The following is a 24,897-nucleotide window of genomic DNA, read 5'->3' on the forward strand; positions in this document are numbered from 1 at the left end:
AAGCTACACAAGGGTGAGGACAGAAAAGTTCATAGAAAATACTGCTAACAGCATTCTGAAAGATTCTACCATCAGCGGGTTAACTGGTATCAGGTGAGAGTGTCGACATTGGGTATAAAAGAAGCCTCCTCCAAAGGCTTAAGCAGAAAACAAACAAGCGGCCTTCTGCTGCAGCACATCCCATGACTCACGTCCATTGCCGCCACTCGCACCGGTAGGAAGTGTTACAATGTAGACAACATGAGTGGCCACACAGATTCCCAATCATAGGCTGCAGTTTTGTAAATATACTCTGAAAAATTTGTATTTTGATAAGTGATGATATGCAGGTGGCATAGTTTAGATGAGTTTAAACTTTAAAGCACATAATTACATTAACATTTACATAAACGATTTGTATTACACATAAAATATAGAGTAGAGTAGAGAGTACCATTTATTAATCCCGAAGGAAATTAAGGTGTCCAGTAGCATATACACAAGGCACATATACACATATAAACATATACACAAGGCACTATACACAACAATGCACATATAACAGCCATATAACTCTTCCATAACTCTTCCAAAAGGCAGATCTCACACACACACATACCACAAAGAAGGTTTTCAGCCACACTGAGACATTAGTTCAAACTTTTGTGCGGAAAAACACTGATTTAACTTGGTGACTTACCTGAGGAGGAATATTTCTGATGGGATTTAATGACAGGATCGTGGGTTGTATAGAGCCAGGAAAAAAGAAAAAAAAACTGCCAAAGCACCATAGAAGAAGAGCTACTGTGGGACAGGAGACAGGATGTGCTTTTCTTGGGGGGGATATAATACACAATGATAAGAGCAACTGTTTTGACCCATATTGTTCAGCGCCGATAAGTTCTGACCTTTGGTCTTTCCAAACAAAGATGGGTTGTTGCTCACCACTTTGTGCCAAACTCCATCAAAGAGTCACTGATTTATATGGTCTTCTAATGTCATATTTTCCTTAAAAAGTTGGGTTTATTCAAATGAACAAATATTAGTTTTGGGTAATGCCAGTGCTCTCATGTCAGTGGGTTGGGTAATATGTGGGTCTGCACAACATATATAGATACAGCCATCATCTGTAGTTTTGTTTGGGTTTTGAATATCAGAGGCATCCATCCATTGCATCCCTTTGATATATGTCATGTCATATATACATACATATATATATGTATGTATATATGTCATGTCATATATAAATACATTTATATATATATATATGTATATATGTCATGTCATATATACATACATACACATGTATATATATATTTAGGTATATAAGGCACCAAAACCATGCATGCCTCACATGTCAATGACAGGGGTGTAAATTAAGTTTATGGTAATCCTTTTTAACACTAAACATGTTTCAACTGAATATCCAGGGGAATGTTTGACAAGGGGTGGGCAAAATAACAATGTGACAAGTAAAACTGACATTCTAGGATAAGAAAATTTAGATTATGGATATTTTTAAGTAGTTTCCCCCAAATAATCCGAATTATTTTACTGTCAGTAATGAATTACAAATATCTCACACTAAAGTGTAAACTGATTAAAACTGCCTAGTGCATTAATATGAATATAGCTGTATAAAGAGCTCAATACAGAATTTGTTTACCGTTGTATTATTTTAGCTGAAACTAAAATAGTATCATTTTATATATTTTTTCAAGTTGGAGTTGAAGTTATCTGAATGATTTTTACCTAGTGCGTAAAGTATGTCATTTGTTTTTCCATTTATTCTACTTAAGATTACTTTGTATTGTCAGCCACTCGAGTAAATGATTGTTTTGGGTACATCATCTAAGAGTTATTTAATGGAACCTTGTGAGGACGCTGAGGAAACTTTTCAGTAATGTTTTTCCAAGAGGTTGTTGGATACAAACCTCAGAGAGCCTTCAGAAAACATGCTCGAAAGCCTTGTTTTTAAATGAAACCTCTGGGAATGTGAGAGAACCCACGTTCTCAGAAGGTCGGTGGGTTCTCTCCTGCTCCCAGAAGGGTCTGTTAAAGAACCCAGACGATTCTCCCATGTGCCTCCTGGGGACTGAGAAAGTTCCCTCTCTTTTATGTAAAAGAAAACATCTATCTATCTATCTATCTATCTATCTATCTATCTATCTATCTATCTATCTATCTATCTATCATTTTGCTGTTTGTTTTGTATTTTCTGAAGCCCTTAGGTTAAAGTAGAAATTAAGTTTACTGGCTGTGCCCCAGTGGAAACAGTGCGGAGCGGCAGGAATGCAGCTCTGAGACCGGACAGCAGCAGCTCCTCCGTCAGACGTGACGTCGCTGGTTCCCCGCTGAAAAACTCAACTCGGCCAAAGTTTTCTTTGAGGGGAAAACAACGAGCCCAAAAATACCCTCTCTTTCTGACCGGGAGCCTCGGAATGTGCGGACCCTTGCTCTTCAACACTGTATTCTGCTGTCGAAATGTTAACGCACTGGCATCGTCGCATCGACTCCGTGGCTGTTGTGGCGCTTATTTGCGTAACTGTGTTGTTGGCGAAAAGCTGCGTGTGTGCCACCGGGGAGGACGATGAGGTCCTGCACGAAAACCAGCTCTTGGAGTTTTACAGTAAGTTATCACTCATGTGGCTGCTGACCGGTCGTGCTTCTTTGAATGTTGCAGGGAGCGCTTCACATTGAGTCCACAGCGCCTTTCTGAGCTTTAACATTGCAGCTCATCTCCTAACAGCACTGTAGGCTACAGTTTGTAGAGGAGATGAAGATTGATGTTTGCACCGTTCTGAGCTGCCTCGTGATGACTGAACTACAAGTTTTCTGAAGACTCTTTACTGTAGTGGCCACTGGATCACAGTCTAAACCCCACTGCAGCACCAGGCTCATATTACCAAGTTTTTTTTTTTTTTTTTTTTTTTCCCCCTTATCACGTTATCTGTGATAAAGCAGCTTGCAATAAGTATCAGCAGCTTTTTAAGTTAATTTTGAGGAAGAAAATATGTGGTCGGATTGATTCATTTGTCATTGAATGCTAACATTAGAACACTTTGAGTCTAGCTATGTTAACAAATAGAGAATTAAAAAAATGTCATTATCGACAGTACATAAAATGATCAAAATATACTGAAAATCCAGATAAACCTCTGTCCTTATGGAAGATGGCTGGAAACTAATACTGAATGCCTGTGATCTCGAGACCCTTTTTAGGCCCCTGTCACTGAATGAACTCACAAATACCTCCAAAAACTTTAACATATCCAAGTTAAAGCTTTGCGATACAAGGAAGAAACAGAGGTAATGAAGCTCTTACTTGTAATCTAGCATCCATGTCCCAGGTAACTTGCACATCTGCTAAGAGACCTGAAAGGCAGAGCAATGAGTGCCATCATCCAGATGTCATTCACAGAGAAGGCCTTGCTCATTTTTGGAAGACACTGTCAGGCAAAATAGTCTTCAAAAAACTTCAGCGACATGTCTCTGTCGTGAAAGAATCCACGTGCTGACCTGCATGCCTGCCCTCCAGACTTATCACCCATAGAAAATGTTTGGTGCATGATGAAATGAAAACTATTTCTGCTGCTCAAACTAAAATTGGAAACTGTTTTCTTTAAGAATCGCAGCAGCTGAGCTTCTTGGTTCTCAAACACTTACAGACTGCTGTTGGAATCAGTCAGAGTCAGTTTAGCACAGCGTTTAACACTTTTTTAAACACGTAGCAGGCGTCATATACAGAATTAGCTACCGTGTTTAATTTAGAATAAAATGTCATTATTTCAACATTTCTCTGTTAAACATTGGGTTTAACTGTTTTTGTTTACAACTTTGTAATGTTTCTTTTGGAAAAGAAACCTAGACTGTTCCTAAACAGTCTGGGAATAATGTCAAACATTCAGCTTTGCATATTCTGTGCTCATTTTCTGTGCTTTATATTCTGTATTGAATAGGAGACAATAGTTAAATCCGTTGTACTGGACACAGCTAAATGCTGAATGTTTGTTCATATTTTGGTGTAGTTCATTCTTGACACAGAATAAGGATATCCGGACACTGAAAATACATCCCCACATACAACACTTGTGGTCACACAGACATTTGAATCCCTCTTGTGGTGAACGTGCACGCCTTTTCAAAACAATCTTTTCAAGAGCCTAAAACGCAACACAAACAAAGCAAACATTGAATTAGACCTGGAAACGTACAATCTTGTTTTCCTTCCTAAGTATGCAGTCATGATATGAAGGAAAAATTTCTTCAGTGATTTTCATCACCGTCTTTTAAACAGTCAGCATGAAGTCCAGTTGCACAAGCCTTCGTGTTAATTGAATAATTTTGACTTTTAGTGAAGAAACATCTGAAAAGGGCTAGAATATTTAGTTGAGGACATTCCGTGCCTTGTCGTCATCTGTCCTTAGATCTCAAACTGCACAAATCCATTCATCCTCCTCTGTCTACGGCACACATTTATATCAAGTTCTCTTCTAGTCCAGGATGTCTCACACCCCTTTTGTACTCATCCCACTCCGTCCGCTCCATCGCTCCATGTCTGAAAATCTCACATTTCCCACTTTTTTTCATGTTTTTCTTGTCAGGAAAGGGTGTGTTTATCCTGGAGAGTGTTCACCTCAAACGCTGCATCACTGTGGATCGCTCCAACCTGGTGCTGGAGGACTGCAAGAGTCCCACAAGCCGCATGCTGTGGAAGTGGGTCTCTCAACATCGCCTCTTCAATTTGGGCACCAGCATGTGCCTGGGCCTCAACATTTCGGACACGACTCAGCCTCTGGGCATGTTTGAGTGCGACATGGCCTACCCTGTGCTGTGGTGGCGCTGCCGTGGAAACATGCTGTATGGGGCGTCCCAGTGGAAGGTGACTGTGTCTGGACGCTTGGTGGTGGTAAAGAAAAACATTTACCATGAGTGGAAAAGGTACAACACTCCAGGAGAGGGCCCCTGTTCATATCCATATGAAAGTAAGCACCTAACTTGCTTGTCTTTATTATAAATGTGAGATGTCATTGGTGAGATTTGAAATGATCAACAATCATGCTGTTTTGGTTCAATTTACAGATATTCACACTTTGTTGGGAAATGCGCACGGAATGCCCTGTGCTTTCCCCTTTAATTACAACAATAAGTGGTACGCTGAGTGCACAACTGAGGGGCGTGAGGACCATCTTCATTGGTGTTCTACCACCACTCGCTATGATCTGGCTGAAAGATGGGGCTTCTGTCCCGTGAAAGGTGAGGTGGACAGCCTGATGTTTTTGGCTTCCTCGCTGTGATCAGTACTTTGATTTCTTGTGCAGGGAAGTTCCTCTTCTTCTCTGAAGCAGGATTCACCATTGTTGATTGGACAATAGGTGACAGGAGGTGTTAGTTGTTGTACTTTGCGTAGGCATTTTTGGGAGGCTGGGTTATCTGGCATGTGCGCTCAGTTTTAACATTTATAAGGAAAAGGTGTGCAGGATCAAACGTGGGGATATTTCTTGGTGTACTTACTTTACAGATTTTCTGATAATGGTTTCTTTCAGAATGAAAGATGCACATTCAGCTGATAAATATACACAATGCATATATTTTAGGGGTGGCTGTGACGGAGAGTGGTTGTCTGCCTGTTGAAATGTGGATGGTTTGATCCCCAGCATGTGTCCAAGTGTCCTTGGGCAAGACACTGGACCTCAGTTTGCCTCTGATGCGTCCATCAGTGTGTGAATGTGTATAATACAGAACAAACAAAGCTCTGCATACCCTGTAATACTGAACAGACTATGAAGTACTGTATGAGTGCAGTAAAAACGATTTGAGTGGTGAGCTAGTCTAAAAAAGTAGTATAGTCTTTTTACCTTTTATGAACCTCTGGTTCATAAACCCCTGACAGACAACCTCATATCATCAGTGATAGTTGAAATGTGCTTGTTTTCTTCAGGCAGCCATCTTTATATGTTTCATTTAACCTGCACCAAACTGAAGTTCCAGCATCATCTCCTTGTCCAATTCAGGTTGGCGAGTCATCACTGAATATCACTATCATCCAATCATCCACAGTCCACGGGTGCTTTTCTTTAGCCCCACTGTAACATTGTTTCCTTCTGTTTAGGTGTTAGTGATGGTTTACTTTTGGCTTTGCTAAATGGAAATCCCATTTCCTTCAGCTGGTTTCTGGCAGTTCAGTCACAAACACTGACTCCTGTTTCTGTCCACTTGTTTTTCATTTCATTCGTTGTTCATTTTCTATCTTCAGGCATATTGCTTTGAGTTTTCTCTCCTGACACAACAAATGGTGTGGTTTGTGGTACAGGTTTCCCTTTTACAACCTTCCCATTTTGCTGGTACTGGCCCCAAATTTTAGACACAGCTGACCGGAAACAATCAACATCTTTTGCCACACTCTTGAGTTGAATTACCTTCTTTAAGCAGTTTGTATAATCCTTTTTTTTTCTGGTGATATAGTGTATAACTGAAATATCTGTCTTTTGTCACTTAGTGTCACTTTGTCTTAGTGACAAACTAAAACTAAGCTTATGTTTACGCCAACCCATGATATGTATGCTCCTAACACATCCTCGCACCTGTTTTTTTTTCCCCTACCTTATTTTGTCACTGCTTTATTCATAGATTCCGGTTGCGAGCACTTCTGGGAGTCAAACCAAGAGCTGCGGGCATGTTATCAGTTCAACCTGTACACCATCCTGACCTGGGGTCAGGCAATGTCAACTTGCCATGCTCAAGGTGGAGACCTGCTCAGCATCACCAGCCTGGCAGAGCACAGGTACATCAGAGGTAGGTATCTGAGGGAAAAACACTCACAGAAGCCACAGATCTTCAAACTCGACATCAAAACCACTCTAAAGTAGTGCGAGAGCCTTATGCCTGTATTTTTTCATACCTGCACCTTACTTAAGGTCATTTGATGTGTTGCTCTTTGATTTTGTTAATTGCAATTTGTTAATTACAACTCTTTTGAAAACTCCTACTTAATCTTTTTTTGTATTTTGGGGTAGATCGACTGTCAAGTGTTGGAGCGATGGTATGGATCGGGCTGAACCACCTTAAGGACGGAAATGGGTGGCAGTGGTCTGACGGAGCACCTCTGTCACTGGTGAATTTCACCACAGGTACTAAGTATTGGACTGATCTCTGAACAGTGCCCATCCACAGCTCCACAGTTGCACATTTCCTTTATGCTCCACACTCAACAGAAAAAAATCGAGAGCGTAGAAACAGCTCAGGCTTGCAGAAGCTTGTTTTGTTTGTGCTAAACAGTATTGAACAAATAATGTATTTGTGGGAAAGTATTACATCACTGCATTGATTTACATACTAATCAGCGGAGGCAAACTCCCTGAACCACTACACAGTTGTTTTTTTTTTGTGCATGCATATTAGTAGGTACGAGGATAAGGAACCGTTTTATTTAAGGTTTGATATTGTCAGATGTTTAGGGCTTGTCCTTAACAATGAGAAAATGATGTTGTGCTGTAAGTTAATGTCCTGTAACTGTTCCTATTCCCATCAGCTCTGCCTGCCAGCCCACTACAGGACAACAGACAGTGTGGAGTGTACAACTCAGCATATGAAGGCCACTGGCATAGTCTCTCCTGTGAGTCTGCTCTGCCCTACATCTGCAAGAAGACGACTAATGACACGCGCAAAGCCGAGCCGCTAGGTGAGCGCACATAACAGACACATTCATGTAATTAACGCCGAGCATACGGGCTGCTTCCCTGCTTTTCCAGAGGTGTTTCACACTGTTTTGGCAGGTATGACTTAGGAATCCAAGTGCGAAATTTACGAGAAGCTTTCTTAGGTCTTGTTGCTCTTGGTGTCAGCAGCTGCGCTGCACCTGGGGAGTGAACTTCTGACCTTCCTCTCTTTTGCACTGTTGGCGACTAGACCAAAACAATGTCTGCTGTGAGTTTGTGTTATTCTAGTCTGTCTTCAGTTCAGTTCAATTCAATTCAGTTTTATTTCTATAGCGCCGAATCACAATACACTTCACTAATACAGTCCAATTCAAGCCAATTAGAGTCCAATTCATTGTAATCATAATCCAATCATGTCCAATTAATTCGATTAAAGATGAGTCCGATTCATACACACAGAGCCAATTCAAAAACAATTTCCTAGCTAAGGAAACCGACAGATTGCACTGAAACTTCTCTTCGGTCCAATCTCCCATCTTGAGCGTGCCTGAGGCGACTGTGGAGAGAAACGACTCCCTTTTAACGGGAAGAAACCTCTGGCAGAACCAGACTCAGGAAGGGTGGCCATCCGCCTCGACCAGCTGGGGTTTGAGAAGACAGAAAAGAGGGGACAACAAATACCGTAACACCATTCAAAGAATACCTGCTGAGACAGGGAAACACGAGTTAATGACAACAATAACGCCAAATGTACATAACGTCATATGGAAAATTGAATGGGGGAAAAAAGAGGATAAAGTGAGGAAAGGTGTGACAGATGAGGCCCCCCAGCAGTCTAAGCCTATAGCAGCTTAACTATGGGATGTTTCAGGATCACCTGAACCATCCCTAACTATAAGCTTTGTCAAAAAGGAAAGTATAAGCCTGATCTTAAAGTTAGAGAGGGTGTCTGCTTCCTGGACATATACTTGCAACTGGTTCCACAATAGAGGGGCCTGATAACTGAAGGCTCTGCCTCCCATTCTACTTTTAGAAACTCTGGGAACCTCAAGTAAACCTGCAGTTTGGGAGCAAAGTGCTCTGTTGGAAAAATATCTATATGACGGAGCTTGGTCATTAAGAGCTTTATATGTGAGGAGGAGGATTTCAAATTCTATTGAATTTAACAGGGAGCCAATGAAGAGAAGCTAAAACTGGAGAAATATGATCTCTCCTGTTAGTTTGTGGGACAGCCCAATAATAAAGAATTACAGTAGTCCAATCTTGAAGTGTAAAATGCATGGAGCAGTTTTTCTGCATCACTCTGAGACAGCATGTTCCTGCAAGCCAGTCTTGTTCTGATCAGTTTTTTTTTTTCACTTCACTTCTCTCCTCTCCTGGTTCTTCCTTTGACAGAGAATTGGCAGTATATCCATACTGAGTGTGCTGATGGCTGGTGGCCTCATAATGGTTTCTGCTACCGTGTGCTGACACAAACGGAAGCTGGAAGCTGGGAGAAGTCTTCCCAGGCTTGTGGCTCCAAGGGGGCAAACCTCACCAGCCTTCACTCTTTGTCGGAAGTGGAAATGCTGCTCATCCTCCTGGCTAATTGTAAGGATCTGCATGCAACGCAGGATAATTCGGGATGTTGTGTTTTCCATAAATCGCACAAAGTTTGTTTTTGTTTAATTGTTTGTGTCTGACTGCTGTGGTGTGTTTTCATGTTCTCAGTTTCTGGAGAGAGTACGGAGGTCTGGATTGGTCTTCGGAAACAGGCGTTGTCGCCAGCAGTCGAGTGGTCCGATGGCTCACCAGTAACTCTAACTCTCTGGCACCAGTATCACCCTGTTCACAACCTGACGGATGTCGCACTCTGTGCCAAAGTTAACAGGGAGGTGGGAAACCCTGTAATACTTATTTTATTTAGAAAAATAAAGAATATTTTTTTGTCCCATTTAGAACAGCAGCAATTGATATTTTCCCTTTTTGTTTGTACTTAAAAGACCTATTACTTTCCTGATTAATCGACTTAATTTTCTTTTCTTTGAAAAAACAAAGGAAAGTTTCCTGTTTTTCTGACACTCAAAATGAAAAACTGCTACTTTGAATGTTTCATTTGTTTTTCATTTTAATTTAATTTCCGGCAGGTAAAGGCACAATTTCTCTCATTTGAGTTGCTGAATAATACTTAAATTTAATGAATGCATTTCATTAATGTAGATTATGATGAATAAGAGCGGTTATAAATTATCTGCAAATATTGCTGCCAAATCATTTAGTCAGTCAGCTGTTTTGTTATTTATCTGCGTCCATTTCTAATGTAAGCATGCATCGAGTGTTTGCAGTCCATGTGAGCGTAAACTGCTAACCTCTGTCACAGAAAGGTAACTGGCTTTTGGCCTCATGCGATGAGCGACTGCCTGCTGTGTGCAGAAGAGAAAGCCAGAGTCCTGTTCAGCACGGCGGAACGTGGGACGAAGGATGTCCTGAGGTAGGATCAAAAATGCACAAGAACGTACATGTCAGTACGTGCTCACCTGCTGATGTGTCATTTCGAACAGTATTTAACCTGAGTTCATATCAGTGATTGTGTTAACATGTTACATTACACGGCTGAACAACATTTAATCTTAAACTGTGGAGCCCTGTATTAAAGTTTCCCCCACAAGGTGGCACAATTCTAGTTAGAAAAAAGCAAAAGATAATATCTACAGTCAGAAGAAGTTTAGCTTCCCATTGCTTGATATTGATTTTCTTTAAACACTGATTGTGTCTTTAGCTATCTGTACGTAAAGGACTCATGTTGTCACATAGCTCAATGATTTTTCAAGGAAATCTGTTTTAAAGCTTTCAACAACTAATACTTTTGGAAATGTATCCCTGTTTTGAGTTTTTTTCCCGAGTTTGTTAGGCAGCTTATGTGCTGTGCAGTGTAACAAAAGCACTGTTGAGATCAGGGCTTGCACCAGACGGAACCACACGCCTGCTGCAGTTCAACTTCAGAGCAAGTTACCCTTTCAGAAGCACAATGAGCTGATTCACTCCACCACTGACGTATTGTCTGGCATTCATGTTGCTCTCTGACTCTGCTTACCAGAATATCAGACTCCTGAGTCATCGGGCTACTTTGTACCCTGGAATACAACATAAAAAATGACCCTAAGGGCACAATATCAACCGACATGCTCAAGCAGCTTCGCATGATTCCTGCCAGGGTTTTAGCAAGCTAAGCTATGCTTTCCACTAAAGTACGCATGTAATTTATGCAAGTACATTCATGCAAGTAAAAAAAAAAGTTTCCTTTTGCCTGGTTTTGCTCTTAAAATGAATCCATCAGCAATACAAAAGCATTTTATAGTCCAGCATTAGAGAAAGCTTTGAATTCTATCTAAAGGCAGATGTGAGTTTAGGCATCTGGACCCCATAAGGAGCTTGGGATTAGAGGGGGTATAGGGGTGAAGGGGTAAAATTCACACCATTTGTCAAAACACGCTTTCCACAGCATGCATTCACATGTCTATATAAACACAGACCTGCATATATTGCACAGAAATACACCAGAACGTAGAATAAGCCCTTTACTGCAGATTAGAATAGGACCTTGTTGAAATTTCAAGAGCGGTATAAATATGAAACCTTTGTTTTCAAACGGAGGCCAAAATGGGGACTTCTAAGATATTTTACTATGAGAAATACCAACATTTATTCAGCAGAGCTAGAGATTTGGCATTTTGGATTGCAAGTTTGAAAAGTCTATTTTCTGCGTTTCATTGAACAGTAGAAACAACACGTTAAATGTTAATATGAAGATAACATGAAGAACTGGCACTTAAAGAAAAACTATATCAGAAAAATTACGTACAGAATTTAGATTTGAATAAAAAAAAAAATAATGTGACAAAAATGCTCTTCAATCTTCCCTTGCTGTCGGAGCTTCAGACACACTTTGATTGATACCAAAAACAGGTTTGCCAACTCTCAAGTACCAGAAGCAGTGAGATGTTGACTTTTTAAATCTGTTTTAATGCCACAAGACTCCCATAAATTTCCATTCATCTGCAAATCTTCAAAGCCTGGGCTTGTCATCCACACCCAGCCTCGCTTAGCTAGACCTGTTTTCTCAGGGCAATGGGTTTGCTGCACTGTCGTACCATTTTATTACATGTGAAAACAAAATGATAGAAAAACAACTTTGTCAGTGTTTCTTCAGAGAGGTCACAGTTGTCTTGGGCAGGGCCATGCCCGTAAAGCAGCTTAAAACACCTGACATCTGTAAAATAGTGTCAGGAAGGTGCTAGTTTTGATGCAGCTGGTGGATAAACATACCAGAATGTCCCCATTAGACGACAAATATTGCAAACATGTTCTTTTTAGATTTTCCAGTCATTCACAGAAAGAAAAATGCTTCATGCTATGAGGCATGCCTCATAGCATGACCCAAAGATGTTCAGCAAAACTTGCCATTTTCAGTGTGTTGCAGCTTGGAGGCTGTTGTTTGAATAGGAAAGTAGATTTTGGAAGCGGTAATATACATGAAGGTATGTTACCCCCCCACAAACGCTGGAAATTCAGATGCAGGTCGTGGAAGACCGTAGTGTCATTGAGTTTTATCGGTTCACACATCCATAACTCCAAAGGTTCAGTGATCCGGTAATGAGAGAAAGGTGAAAATTAGGTCTCCGCCGAGTATACAGAGAGGCAAACTCAAAAATGTTTTTGTTGCTTCTTTCAGGGGTGGAGGCGACATGGCCATTCCTGTTACACAGTGACTAGTCATGAACAGAGCTACGAAGATGCATTGATGGGATATTACTGCAAGGCCCCTCTCCTCACTGTGAAGAACAGGTGCTTTATTGTGCAAGTGATTAATTGCATTTTTTAGCTTTTTTTCAACATTTGAGACCGTCTCCTCTCATCTTCCACACATGTGCAGGTTTGAGCAGGCATTTGTCAACAGTTTGCTGAGTGCAAGTGGAGCCAACAGCAGCATGTATTACTGGATCGGCCTTATGGACCAGGACATGAAGGAGGAGTACAGCTGGCTTCCACACAACGGCTCCGCTCTGCCCCTCACCTTCACAAACTGGAACAAACACCAGCCAGGTGGCCAGATGCTGGAAAATGCTTACTTGCCAATAACAAATAAATGCACTGTGGTTGTGTTCAGGTTGAGGTTTATCTTCTAGTGAATCTCCCTTCGTCTTAACTTTTCTTCAGTCAGTACTGGCGGATGTGTTGCCATGTCAGGTGGACCTGCTCTGGGTCACTGGGAGGTGAAAGACTGCAAGTCACACAAGGCCTTATCGGTGTGTAAACAGAGCCTCAGCAGCTTCCACGATGTTCAGCTGCCAGAGCACCACATTGATGCTCACGCCCCCTGTCCTCCAGGCTGGGAATCGCAGGCTGAGCTGCCGCACTGTTTCAAGGTGGGAACCTTTTATCGTGCTCCTCTGCTCTGTCTTCACTCACACCTCTGACCCATTATTATTTTATTTCTTACCTATTTTTATAGATAAGTTAAGAAAAAAAATAAAAAATTGCTCACCAACTCGGGCTTAAACACACTGAGGGAGATATTAGCATCAGCAAACCACAAACTCTTCCATCTGTTTATCCTGTGAAGCATGAACTGTTCAGTTTCAGCTTCAAAACTCCACTAAAAAAGAAAAGATATTCCATCTACTCTCTTAGATCATGATAAAATATATGAGGCCACAGCTTATTTTATTGTTTTAAAAAAATTGACATTTAAGTTTAAATTAGTGTCCTTAATTATTCATAGTGGATGCTACACTTAAGCACATGCTCCACTGTGCCTGCAGAATGTGCACGGAATTGCTAAAAACAACACAATCTTGTTTAAAAAGATGAATGAAAACCTACAGAAACTTTACACATGTGATACATTTCTGCAATTACAGCTAAGCTGACCTGAAGTGTTGCTCTTGCAGGTGTTCCATGATGAAAAAGTCCTGATGAAGCGCTCCTGGGTGGAAGCAGACTTCTTCTGCCAGGCCCTCGGGGCTCAGCTGGCCAGTTTCCAGCACTATAAGGAGCAGTTGTTTGTTCAGCACCTTCTTAGTACCATGTTTGAAGGGTTGGTACAGCTCTCCGGGGCAGAAATGTGATGGGAACCTCAACTGATCCGTGAATCAACTGAGTTTTTTGTCAATTTGAATTTTTATGTTCATAGCACAGCAAATGCCAAGTTTAATCACTGAGTTTTAATGATTAAAGTTTGGTTTAGAGTTGTTTCATAATACACCCACAAGATTATTGATGAAAATAAAAGCATTCAAAAATTTATTGTTAAAACAGAGAGAGAGATACAACACGGTGAAAGTCATTAATCAAAGTCATTTATCCTTGAATTGAATTAGATCAGTTAATTAAATGCTGTGATCAACTGTAAAGTAATCATGTTTGATTTAAAAGAAGCAGTGCTGCAGTTATCTGGGAGTTTGCCCCACATGTATGATGCTAAAAGATTTTAACTCGGGAGACAAACCAACCCTGATCCCGATGATCTGAGATGTCTTGAAGGTTCTTAACAAACCAGGAAAAACACATGCACAAGTCTAGCAAATCTAACCTGTCTTTTAGAGCAGTGAGCTGGGCCTTTGTATGCAAATCTTGAATAGAGAGGGTCTTTATTGTCATTATTGATTACAATGACATAGTTCAAGTTTGTAGCACTTTTCAAAGCAAATTTTTGTAAGGGGATTAACACAGACGTGAAATCCATTGGCAAAGCTGGAGATTGCAGTTAAGCAAATATCCTCCCTGACTCGCCCTCTTTTTCAAAGAATCAGTGGTGGCTGCTAAAAACGCGAAAGGCGTGCTGTAAAGCTACTGTTTAGTTTGTTATGTACAGGCTACTGTAGAAACCTGATTCTACACTTGTGCAATACTGCAGACTGCGAAGAAGAAAGAGGACCACTGATGTCAGAAGATATAACTGGCTCGCTCTAAAGCAGATGATTAATGATTAATGTAATATTTCCTCACCTGTGTAAATGTAAAGCCAGAAGGTTTCTAGTTTCCGGAACTCAAGTTGCTCGGAGCAACTCTAAATTATAAATTAGATAAAAAACAATTGTAATGCTGCTAAAAGGGAAGTAATAGAGAAAGTGTAGTAGCTACATTTTATACCATTGCATTAATCAAGCTTAGAGTGGACAATTGCGTGTGGAACATGATGGCATAAGATAGCATGAACTTGAGCTGCAGGTTTTCATGGCCAGTAAACCTCCTAAATACTCTCCCTCTTGTCGTTTTATTTATTTATTTATTTAATTCAACAATTTAACCTCTCATCAGTAGCCAGTTTTGAATACAATCTAAGGCTGAAGCTCAGAAAGACTAAAAGCTATTATAAACATTTTTATTTATTGTATTTATTAAACTAAAGCTGTTTTTCCCAGTGATGGAGAGGCACACTGTCAAAGTTCACGTCCTAAAAGAGTTCAAGCTTTCTCATATGGATTTACATTGCAGTGTGTTTGTTTTCTGCTCCTTTTTTGTGTTGTTTTTAGAACAGAGGGTCGCTGGTTCTGGATGGGTCTAAATAAGAGAGACCCTGAACAACTTGGAGTCTGGGAGTGGTCTGATGGTTCTCCGGTAAGTACTTAAAGGTGCTCGTTAATGCCTACATACACTCTTTGATACTCAAAAAGATGTGCATTACTAAACCTTTGTCTTGTCTCATGCAGGTGGTGACGTCTTTCATTGAAGATAAGAATGAAGAGGATGACAGGAGGGACTGTGCTGTGTACAGTGACCTGACCAACAATCTGAAGCCGCAGCCCTGTGACACCAAGCACGAGTGGATCTGCAAGCTCTTCAGAGGTGAACACCTGTATCCCTCTCTCCACGCATCATACTGTATTTACACACATCAGCACTGTTTTATTCACTAAATTGTTTTATATTGCAGGTGATGAACTAAAGAAACCCTACTGGTACACTGAGCGTAAGTCAAATTGTTTTTGGACGCATAGGCCATAGAAACTTTCTTATGAACTGCATACTTAAAAAATGTGGGATGTTGAAAAATAATTTTTTATCAAATTTGTATAAGCAAATGTATAGGTTTGTTTTGGCCCACCTTAAGAAATGCAAGAAACTTTATATACCCAAATGGACTTCTGGGCCTACATGCATATGTAAAAATAGAATCAGGCTTCAGTCGGCATGACAAGCAGTTTGAAGCAGTTTGAAGCAGTTTGAAGCAGTTTGAAGCAGTTCTTGGCAGAGATCCTCAGATCTCCCTCTGCCCAGAAACCTCCTCTAGGTCCTCCCAGGGGACACCAAGACGTCCACAAGCCAGCCAAGAGCCAATAGTTTGCCCCGAGGCCTCCTCAAAGTTGAACAGGGTTCAAAACACCTCCCATGGAAGGTGTGTGGAGGACATTTTGAGCAGATGCCCAAACCAGATGCTCAAACCATTTCAGCTGTCTCCCTTTAATGTGGAGGAGCAGCGGCTCTACCCTGAGCCCCTCCCTGATCCCTGAGTTCCTCAGCCACCCTTTGGAGGAAGCTCATTTCCACTGCTTGTATTTGCATTCTCATTCTTACAGTCACTACTAAAAGCTCATGACTAAATGTGATGGTTGGAACGAAGATCCACTGGTGATCAGACAGCTTCGCCAGATCAATGCGGGCACATCTAAAAGCGACATCCAGCTTGGAACACGTTAAGCAGCTTGTAGGTCCTTCTGACTCCAAAGTGCTTTAGTTCTTACACATTTCTACTTTTACTAAAAAGTTCAAACAGACTGTCAGAACAGAAGAAGCCTTTTTCTGTAAGAAAATAAAAGGAAGTGTAGCTTCTTTCTGCTTAGGCACTTAGGATCACCATGACTCTGGACTTATCCCAGTCTTTGTGGACCCTCTTATGAATGTACCCACAGACAGCTGCGGACAGCTGTGTAGGAGTTGCTATTACCTTACTTTATAGTGAGCTGGGAGAACACGTGTGTAGATGCAAAAAGCAAAATACTGTCTGTCTGCTGTGTTACCAATGCAGACATTGAATTCCCCTCCAGTTCTTTAGTGGCTTCCTGTTTCTGTCTTCCTGTCTTAGCTAAGAGTTTAGCTTTTGTATCAGAGGAGCAGCAGTTTTCAACACAGTGTATCTTGATGCAATCTGAGTCAATAAAATAGATTCCTTTATAGTGGAACAGCAATATGGAATGTGAAATATTATCAGTTTGTCAGTAATCACAGCTGTGTCTTAATTCATTACTTCCACTGTACGACTTGAAAACATTTCTTCATACTACATGCAGAGAGCGAGCCCTGGGTGTTTTACCGTGGAGCCGAGTACCTGCTGGCCAAGCAGCCCTTCAATTGGCACTCTGTCTCTCTGGCCTGTCAGATGATGGGAGCCCACCTTCTGTCCATTCACTCCAGAGACGAGCTTCATTTCATCAAGGAGCGCTTGCGGCGGGTCAGTCACTTTCATGATTAATAGTCTGACTTACATCAACAGTGTGACACATCTATGTGAAGATTTGTAAGATGGTATCTACTTTACAATTACTTATAAGTGGTATCAACACGCTGCGGTAAAATCATTCATTTCCATTATCAGACTTTGTAGTTACTACTGACAGGTTTATTACTTTTCACCTTTGAAAGGAAACCTGTGGGTGAATTATCTTAAAACAAACAACTAATCTAACACAGTTGCACTGTTGTTAAAGCTTCACTTTTTTACCTCTCATAAATTGTGCATAAAGTGAAGCTACATTTGACATCGACTCAACCTTTCTTTGAATATTCCTCATCATCTGATGAGTGATCTCAGTAATACCAAGAACTCAAGCACGTTTTTTTGTTTTCAAAGTACACAGTCAAAGAAATCTCCTTAATCACAGAGGTGTGTCTTCACTGAATGGCCCTAAAGACCTATTCTTCAAACAGTTTACACACTCACTGAAAAACCTACAAGTGTGAACACAATGACACTCTCTTTTCTCATACAAACTCGAGTGTTTGCAGACACACGTCGGCAAGCTAAGATGAATGCTTGAGTGCTCCCACACAGAGGGAGTAAGGAAAAGGCTGCCTGTTGGCAGCAGCCTTTTTGGATCTGTCTAAAGAAGGCTGTGGGGGGATAATGGGCACAAAACGAGACACTAAGCACGGGGATAAGGAGGGCGCATGAATGGGAGAACTTGTTTGCAAAGATGGAGAGTAAAAGTAAAGCTTTTTTTCTTTTTTAAACCCTGTTTTGTTCACTGTGTGCTTTCAGCTCTCCTTGGGCCCGACTGACTGGTGGATCGGCCTGTCCATTGGCCTGCCTGGAGCGGAGGTCAGGTATGTGAGTGTTTTTCGTGCTTGTTAAACTGGTTTTGCTTCCGTCATTAATTTAATTCCAGTACTCTTTTCAACATTAATGAATATTCAAGTTTATACAACTGACACCAGTTCAGAAAGCGTGCTTGACACTAGAAAAAAAAGAATTATTGTGTTAGTCGAACATGATAGCATGTTAGTCTACCTGAAATTGTATGAAACTGAGAACTCAGATGGTCTTGAGACATTTTTTGAGACAGTCAACAGCATGTTACATATCTGAAAGCCACACAGGGAAAGTGGCAAAGAATTCCAGAAATGGAGAGATGTGAGGAAATAAAGAAATCCAGCCTCTCACTATCTCTTGGTTTGTATGTCCTTATTTGATCAGAGGTTGTAAGGGGAAAGTCACAATCATGGCAGGATCCTTACGACATAACTTACATGCATAAAAACTCCCTGACGGTGTTACTGAGAGCAGCGGATCAGCTGTGGCCCTGTTCATTGTGAACTTCTTTTCCAGGTGGAGTGACAAGACAGAAGTAGAATTTCAAAACTGGGCTGATGGGAGTTTTCGCAGTGGCCATAAAAAAAACGGGATGTGTATCACCATGTCTTCTTCAACAGGTAATTGCATGTTCACGCACGCTATGATTTACATGTACGAACGCATGCAAGCACTGAGATCATCTTGGCATGTTGCAGGGAAGTGGTCGACGAGTAAATGCAGCGACCCCCACGGCTACGTGTGCAAGAGAAAAACCGTGTCCGTGTTGGAGACCCCCAGGGAGCCGCACTACATCGGAGGATGTCCAGAAAAATGGCTGTACTTCGGACACAAGGTTCAAATAATGCTAGGACACATGTATTCCTTCGCACATTCATTTAAAATTACCCTCACAGAATTGTCATACTTGATCTGTTGCTTTGCATTATTGGCGCTGCTAAAAAAAAAGCAGTGAGTTCTGCCTTTTTGTGGTTTTTCATTTTCCACTCAGTCTTATAAAGGTGGCATAAATGATTTTAAAGTCAAACAATTGTCCATTTTTAAACACTACTACCCTCTACTGCTCTATACTGACATGGTAAAAACAGTCTACCCCATTTTCCCCAACAAGTGATTGACTTTTCTAAATTCTCAGCAGATGCTGCTGTTGAAGCAGGATGTTTGTGTTTCCACTCACTGTTTCTGGGTGTGGTATGTTGTCAACATGAGAACAACCTCCTGCTGATGGTACTCCGCTGAGTCAACCTCAAATAAACCGGCTGATTGTCTCTTAAATCACAAGAAGCCGATGTCCTATTTTTGCTCAGATTTTCCGCTAAAGTGTATTGTATAAAATGTAGTCAGGTAGAAGTTTTGAATGTGGTCAGATGGACGCTGAATATGCATGCATTACAGTTATCTTTATCTCCTTCAGCGAACAGTAAGTTGTTGTTTTGTTGGCCACTTTGTTCACATAGGCTGCTAAACTGATTTAAAAATTTACATTTGAATAGCTGATTCTGCGTGAAGAGTGACCGTGTTGTTGCCCTCATTTCATTTTTCTCAAAATTACCTTAAACAAGCACAGCTCTTATTTTCCCTTTTGCCTTAGCTTCGAACATTTGTAACTTTTAGTGATGAGTAATCCAAACAAAAGTCATAGTGGTGTTGTGGGAATACTGATTAGTATTTCACATGATGTTCATGTTTTGTGTGGGATGTGTGTGTTTGTGTGTGTGTGTGTTGGCAGTGTCTTTTGCTTCACCTCCCTGGCAGTCCAAAGGAGGGAAAGAGTTGGAAAGACGCCCAGTCCATCTGCTCCTCGTTTGAGGGCTCCCTGGTTGCCATAGAAGATGAGATTGAACAAGGTTGAATCAAAGCGAAGGAACGATCGTTTCATTTTGGTTCTCAATACTGCTCTATGTTTTGTTTTTATTTATCTGTTGTCATGCCATCGTTTCTGCAGCGTACATCACCATGTTGCTCCAGGGGAGCTCTGTAGGTGTGTGGATTGGTTTGCGGGATGAGGACACCATGAAATGGACCAATGGGAAACCAGTCAGCTACACCAACTGGTCTCCCATCGAACCAAAGAGCTACCTCACTGTAAGCCCAAGTGAATATTTTATATTGACTGCATGAATGGATGTCCCTCACGAGTCGACAGCAGAGTTGTGACTTTTCAAAAATAAAATATGAATCTTTTGGTTTTTAGAGACTGGATGATATAGTGTGCTACATCGTTCTTCAGGCATATACAATCAAATTGACCATGTTCTGAAACTTATTCATTGTTGCACACTCAACAACATTATCATCGTGGTGACTGGATTTTACCATAGTTTTACATTTTGATGTAAAGTTTTTGTGCCTTTTGGCATTTTACCGATGAATAGATAATTGAGCTTGGAAGAGTTTTGTGTATATCCAAACAACCCAAATTCATTTAGGCAGGAAACAACCAGGACTTTTACATCTGGAACCATAGATGGACCAAACACTTGCTCTAGCTCAATTCTAGAAAAGAAGGTGATTAAAAATAAATGTTTTACCCTTTGTACGTGACAGTACAGTGTGAGTAACGCTACAACCACCATTAAAGCTGTGCATACAATACTGGTTGTAATGTGATTATGATTGTAAAGCTGTCTAAGCTCAAACGTCACACATACAAAATGCTTTTGCCCTCTTTCTGTGTGACTCTCAGGACGATGAGTGGCTCAGTGGTTTTGCCGATGAACCGCTTTGCACCGTTTTGTCCAACAACCACAACTTCCACCTGACTGGGAAATGGTACGATGAGAAGTGCAGCGAAAGCGGGTATGGCTTTGTTTGTCAAAAACCTCAAGGTAAGTCTCCATCAGTTTCTTCCTCTTTACGTTTTCTAGCTTTCAGATACTAAATGATCTTTTACAAAATTTCAGTTTCTACCTGCATTCAGTTTCTTACCCTTTACATTGAGCGGCGACAGGTGTTTTAACACTGCATTGAGTCAAATTTTTGTGGCTACACCAGCCCCCTATTTTCATATCCTTACACTATTCATTATTAATCATTTGAATGGATACTTTTGATCTCCCCCTTTTGTAGTTTCACATTTTTGGAAACTTTCCCCCTTTGCCAAACATTGGTAAGACCGGCAGTACCACTCTAGAAGGAAAATAACAACTGCAAGGAGCACAAGTCAATAAAATCATGTGTATTGTGTAGGTAAACCCTTAAAGGATAACTGCGGTATTTTCAACATTAAGCCTCTTTTCTGAGTCGTCTGCAATGTTTTAGAACCCCCCTCACCGCTTTTTTGATGTTTACTGCTGTCTCCGGTATTTTCCTAATTTTGATTCTTCTCAACCTGCTTCAGAATGGCAAGTCATGTGCATGTACAAAAAGGTCCGTAAAAGCACCATAAACGTCCGTTTTCAAAATCATCAACTCACCGGAGTGGTTACTGGTGTGCACTGGTAATCCATATCAAATTTCGTTGCGAAAAGTTGCTTCTGTCGTGTTTTATTTGACATTTTGTAAATCCCATTTAGTTCTATTGAAGACTGGATGTTCGTTGATATTACTCCTTCACCGAAACGAAAAATCAGATTCAACTGCTGAGTGGAAGTTTATCCACGGCTGTGAGGTGGCTAAGAAAATAGTTCGAGCATGAACGAGCTGCCAAATAAAACATGACAGAAGCAACTTTTCGCAACGAAATTTGATATGGATTACCAGTGCACACCAGTAACCACTCCGGTGAGTTGATGATTTTGAAAACGGACGTTTATGGTGCTTTTACGGACCTTTTTGGACATGCGCATGACTTGCCGTTCTGAAGCAGGTTGAGATTAATCAAAATTAGGCAAATACAGGAGACAGCAGTAAACATCAAAAAAGCGGTGAGGGGGGTTCTAAAACATTGCAGACGACTCAGAAAAGAGGCTTAATGTTGAAAATACTGCAGTTATCCTTTAAGGACTGCACAGTAACGGTGTGTGCACACTTGAGAGTTTTTTTTTTGGTTCATAACAAACCCAAGGGTGATTGCTGTGTTAGTGTGGATGATTTGAAAAAGTGTGACCTCCGTCATGTGAACCCTGGTGCGCACCAAATAATCGGACAGAGACCCCTTTAAAAGATGGATTTTGGTCCACTTCCAAACAAACGTTGGTGAAATTCCACTTAAATATGAGCACTACACTGAGGATTCATCCAAACTTACAGTACTGGATTCTTTATTTCAAGCTTACCTAATTTATCTAATCACAGAAGCTTTGTTGCTCATAACGGATCAATACAGGTGTCAGATTAATTGTTTTCTTGCAGCATATCTTCATTGTGTGTGCAATAAAGGACTTCTTATCATTGTTTTGACTTAATATATGTCAAAAGTTCTTTGTGACGTCTGTGGTTAAACTTTATCGGCCATACAGCATTGGTATGGAACTTGTATCACATTGAGTTGCCTGTGGTATGAAATGCGCTATATAAATAAAGATGCCTTGCCTTGCCTTGCCTTGCCTTGCCTTGCCTTGCCTCGCCTCGCCTCAACAAAATATATGTCAGGGAGACCATCCAGTGATTGACCTTAATTGTTGGTATTTTATAAGGCATCTATTTGATGGAAAAAAGAAAATTCTGTTTTAACTGTGAAGTGCATCAGGATGGCAAAGGGGAACAGGACCAATTTCTACTTTGGTCTGGAATTCATGTCTGTACTACAGTTGTGAACATACTCTAAGTCAAGAGGCTCAAGTCCTCACTGTGGCAGGCCCAGGCTCATGGGGTGGCAACCTAAACTTTGGACTAAAACAAAGAAGACATTTTTCATTTTGAAGAGGTGAGATAACCTCAGCTGTCCATCAGCTGGTCAAAATCAATTTGAGCTGCATTCCTCTCTAAGGCCAAACTAAAGGTGGTCTGGGAGAGCATTACCATAGAATCATACTAAATGTCTGCTAATATTCACCGATAAAAAAAATCAGGAAGTCAAAATTGAAAATTGAAAATTGAAAATGCCAAAATATTTGGCATTTCAATATTAATGTAGCCGTACCAAACCTACCTCTAAATTTTAGTTAAAATTTAAGTAAAGTTATGCAGTATACAGTTAGAATAGCATGAAGACTGGAAACAGTTGACCTAGATCAGGGGTGGCCAACCCGCGGCTCTTTGTCTGGTTTCATGCGGCTCTTGCGTTCATATCAAAATTTGTGTTGTTTTTTTTTATGTGCGTGTTCGCTTCGTTTGAGTTCAATACGGCAGCGGTCTCCAACCGTTTTTGCTCCATGGACCGGTTTAATGTCGGGCAATATTTTCACGGACCGGTCTTTCAGGCGTGGCGGATAAATACTACAAAATAAAATAATACAACTAACACAGACTCTGTGGTATTTAGTAAATATAATAATAAACTTGAATCAACTGTGTACTTGTATGTAACTTTATTAGCAGCGTCCTCCTGACGTAACATCCTCTCTGCCTCCTAACGCTCTCTGGGTGCTATGGTAACGTTTAAACATGCCTTCAAAATGCAGCTTTCTTTTTGTTAGTGGTCACAGCCTCTTCTTCCGTCTCCTCACTGGGAAGAAGCTTTCCAAACACGTCTGTTTTTTACTCATTTTTGCTTGGTTCATGGGTTTAATTAGCCTTGAAATCTAGACGCCCCTAGCGACCGCAAATTGAATTTGCTCTGGGGCTATACAGCTTTTTGCTGTACGGGTCTGGCTTGCTAGGCTAGGGTTTAATATCAGTGCTGATGCATCGAGACGAGAGCGAGTCAAGAACAGACGGATGGAACGGAGATAATTCGGTCATTTTTCAAAAATAATGTGGCTCTTTGTGGTAACACAGTAAAAAATGCGGCTCTTAGTCTCTGACCGGTTGGCCACCCCTGACCTAGATCTCTCCACTGCTCCCCTGGTAACAGTAATTAGCCAATCAGCATGTCTGAAGCTCCCAAACAAACCAGATAAGTTGGAGTCTATTTCTTTGAGTCCTGGAGTTTCGACTTGTGTTTTGGCAACCTCTCAGGAATGACTCAGACAAACCGGTATTCAGATAACTTTTCCAAATCTCAGGCCAAAAAGTGCCAAACTTTTCCTTAAATCAATCCTCCATTTAGTTTCCTTTCTTCCAAACATTAACATCTTGAAATAATCCTTCTGATGCGTTGTTTCAGTATGCTACCTTCTCTCAACACTCCTCATTTTTCTCTCTCTTCTTGCAGACACTTCCAAGCCCCCCACCCACTCATATCACCACCCGCTCCCCGACAATATTGAGTACAGGAGCCGCAGCTACAAGGTTGTATCTGGCAACATGAGCTGGTACGACGCGATGCATTTGTGCATAGAGAGTGATGCTGACCTAGTGAGCGTTACAGATGCCTACCACCAGGCTTTCCTTACTGTCCTCGTCAATAGATTGGCAGCCCCACACTGGATTGGACTGTATAGTCAAGACGTATGTATTCTTTTATAAATATTTGTTCTGCATATCTTTACAGTGGGACATTGTGTGTGTGTTTTTTTTTCTAGTATATCTGTGAGAAAAGAGTTACCGGATTGTTCAGTTGTACAACATTAGACTTACTCATTATTACTGATCTCTAAAGACAGGAACATTTACAGCTTTTTAATTGTGTTTGAGTAATGTGTGCACACAAAAACCTTAGAGTTGGAACTAAATCTGAGTCAGAATTACGAAGAAAGTATGACAGAAAATCCCAAAATATTATTTTAACAGACCTCTAACCAGAGAATGTGTTTTGTTTAGTTAGTTTTAAATAGTTTCTGTTGTTTTTTGTAGACCTTGGGAGTTTTCTCCTGGCCTTTTCATCCAGTAGAGATGTTCTATTTACAGACATGTGTTTTCCCAGCAAACAGTCAGAGATGACATTGGGATTCATGTATTACTCAGCCCTTATGCAATAGTTTTGTCAAAGAAAGAAATGAACACAGGAAGTGAGTGATTGGCTATTCCCATGCTAATCTATTTTTTCCA

At 40.8% G+C, this 24,897-nt stretch overlaps 1 protein-coding gene across 1 annotated transcript in view; it reads left to right on the top strand.

Moving 5' to 3' along the window:
* Nucleotides 1-2,327: 2,327 nt before the first annotated feature.
* The window catches only part of pla2r1 (phospholipase A2 receptor 1), a 31,765-nt gene continuing 9,195 nt past the window's right edge, over nucleotides 2,328-24,897 (top strand). Inside the window, exons 1-24 of the mRNA XM_075485147.1 lie at nucleotides 2,328-2,608; nucleotides 4,584-4,964; nucleotides 5,062-5,235; nucleotides 6,610-6,774; nucleotides 6,996-7,109; nucleotides 7,511-7,660; nucleotides 9,033-9,227; nucleotides 9,348-9,511; nucleotides 9,997-10,107; nucleotides 12,349-12,461; nucleotides 12,550-12,719; nucleotides 12,834-13,042; nucleotides 13,568-13,713; nucleotides 15,152-15,236; nucleotides 15,329-15,464; nucleotides 15,553-15,588; nucleotides 16,907-17,067; nucleotides 17,875-17,939; nucleotides 18,442-18,545; nucleotides 18,624-18,760; nucleotides 19,655-19,772; nucleotides 19,871-20,010; nucleotides 20,612-20,753; nucleotides 24,122-24,357. Coding sequence (XP_075341262.1) covers nucleotides 2,464-2,608; nucleotides 4,584-4,964; nucleotides 5,062-5,235; nucleotides 6,610-6,774; nucleotides 6,996-7,109; nucleotides 7,511-7,660; nucleotides 9,033-9,227; nucleotides 9,348-9,511; nucleotides 9,997-10,107; nucleotides 12,349-12,461; nucleotides 12,550-12,719; nucleotides 12,834-13,042; nucleotides 13,568-13,713; nucleotides 15,152-15,236; nucleotides 15,329-15,464; nucleotides 15,553-15,588; nucleotides 16,907-17,067; nucleotides 17,875-17,939; nucleotides 18,442-18,545; nucleotides 18,624-18,760; nucleotides 19,655-19,772; nucleotides 19,871-20,010; nucleotides 20,612-20,753; nucleotides 24,122-24,357 — 3,597 coding nt within the window. The 5' untranslated portion in view covers nucleotides 2,328-2,463. The remainder of the gene's footprint in view (nucleotides 2,609-4,583; nucleotides 4,965-5,061; nucleotides 5,236-6,609; nucleotides 6,775-6,995; nucleotides 7,110-7,510; nucleotides 7,661-9,032; nucleotides 9,228-9,347; nucleotides 9,512-9,996; nucleotides 10,108-12,348; nucleotides 12,462-12,549; nucleotides 12,720-12,833; nucleotides 13,043-13,567; nucleotides 13,714-15,151; nucleotides 15,237-15,328; nucleotides 15,465-15,552; nucleotides 15,589-16,906; nucleotides 17,068-17,874; nucleotides 17,940-18,441; nucleotides 18,546-18,623; nucleotides 18,761-19,654; nucleotides 19,773-19,870; nucleotides 20,011-20,611; nucleotides 20,754-24,121; nucleotides 24,358-24,897) is intronic.

Source organism: Odontesthes bonariensis, chromosome 1 (genome assembly GCF_027942865.1).
Source record: "Odontesthes bonariensis isolate fOdoBon6 chromosome 1, fOdoBon6.hap1, whole genome shotgun sequence".
NCBI lineage: Eukaryota > Metazoa > Chordata > Actinopteri > Atheriniformes > Atherinopsidae > Odontesthes > Odontesthes bonariensis.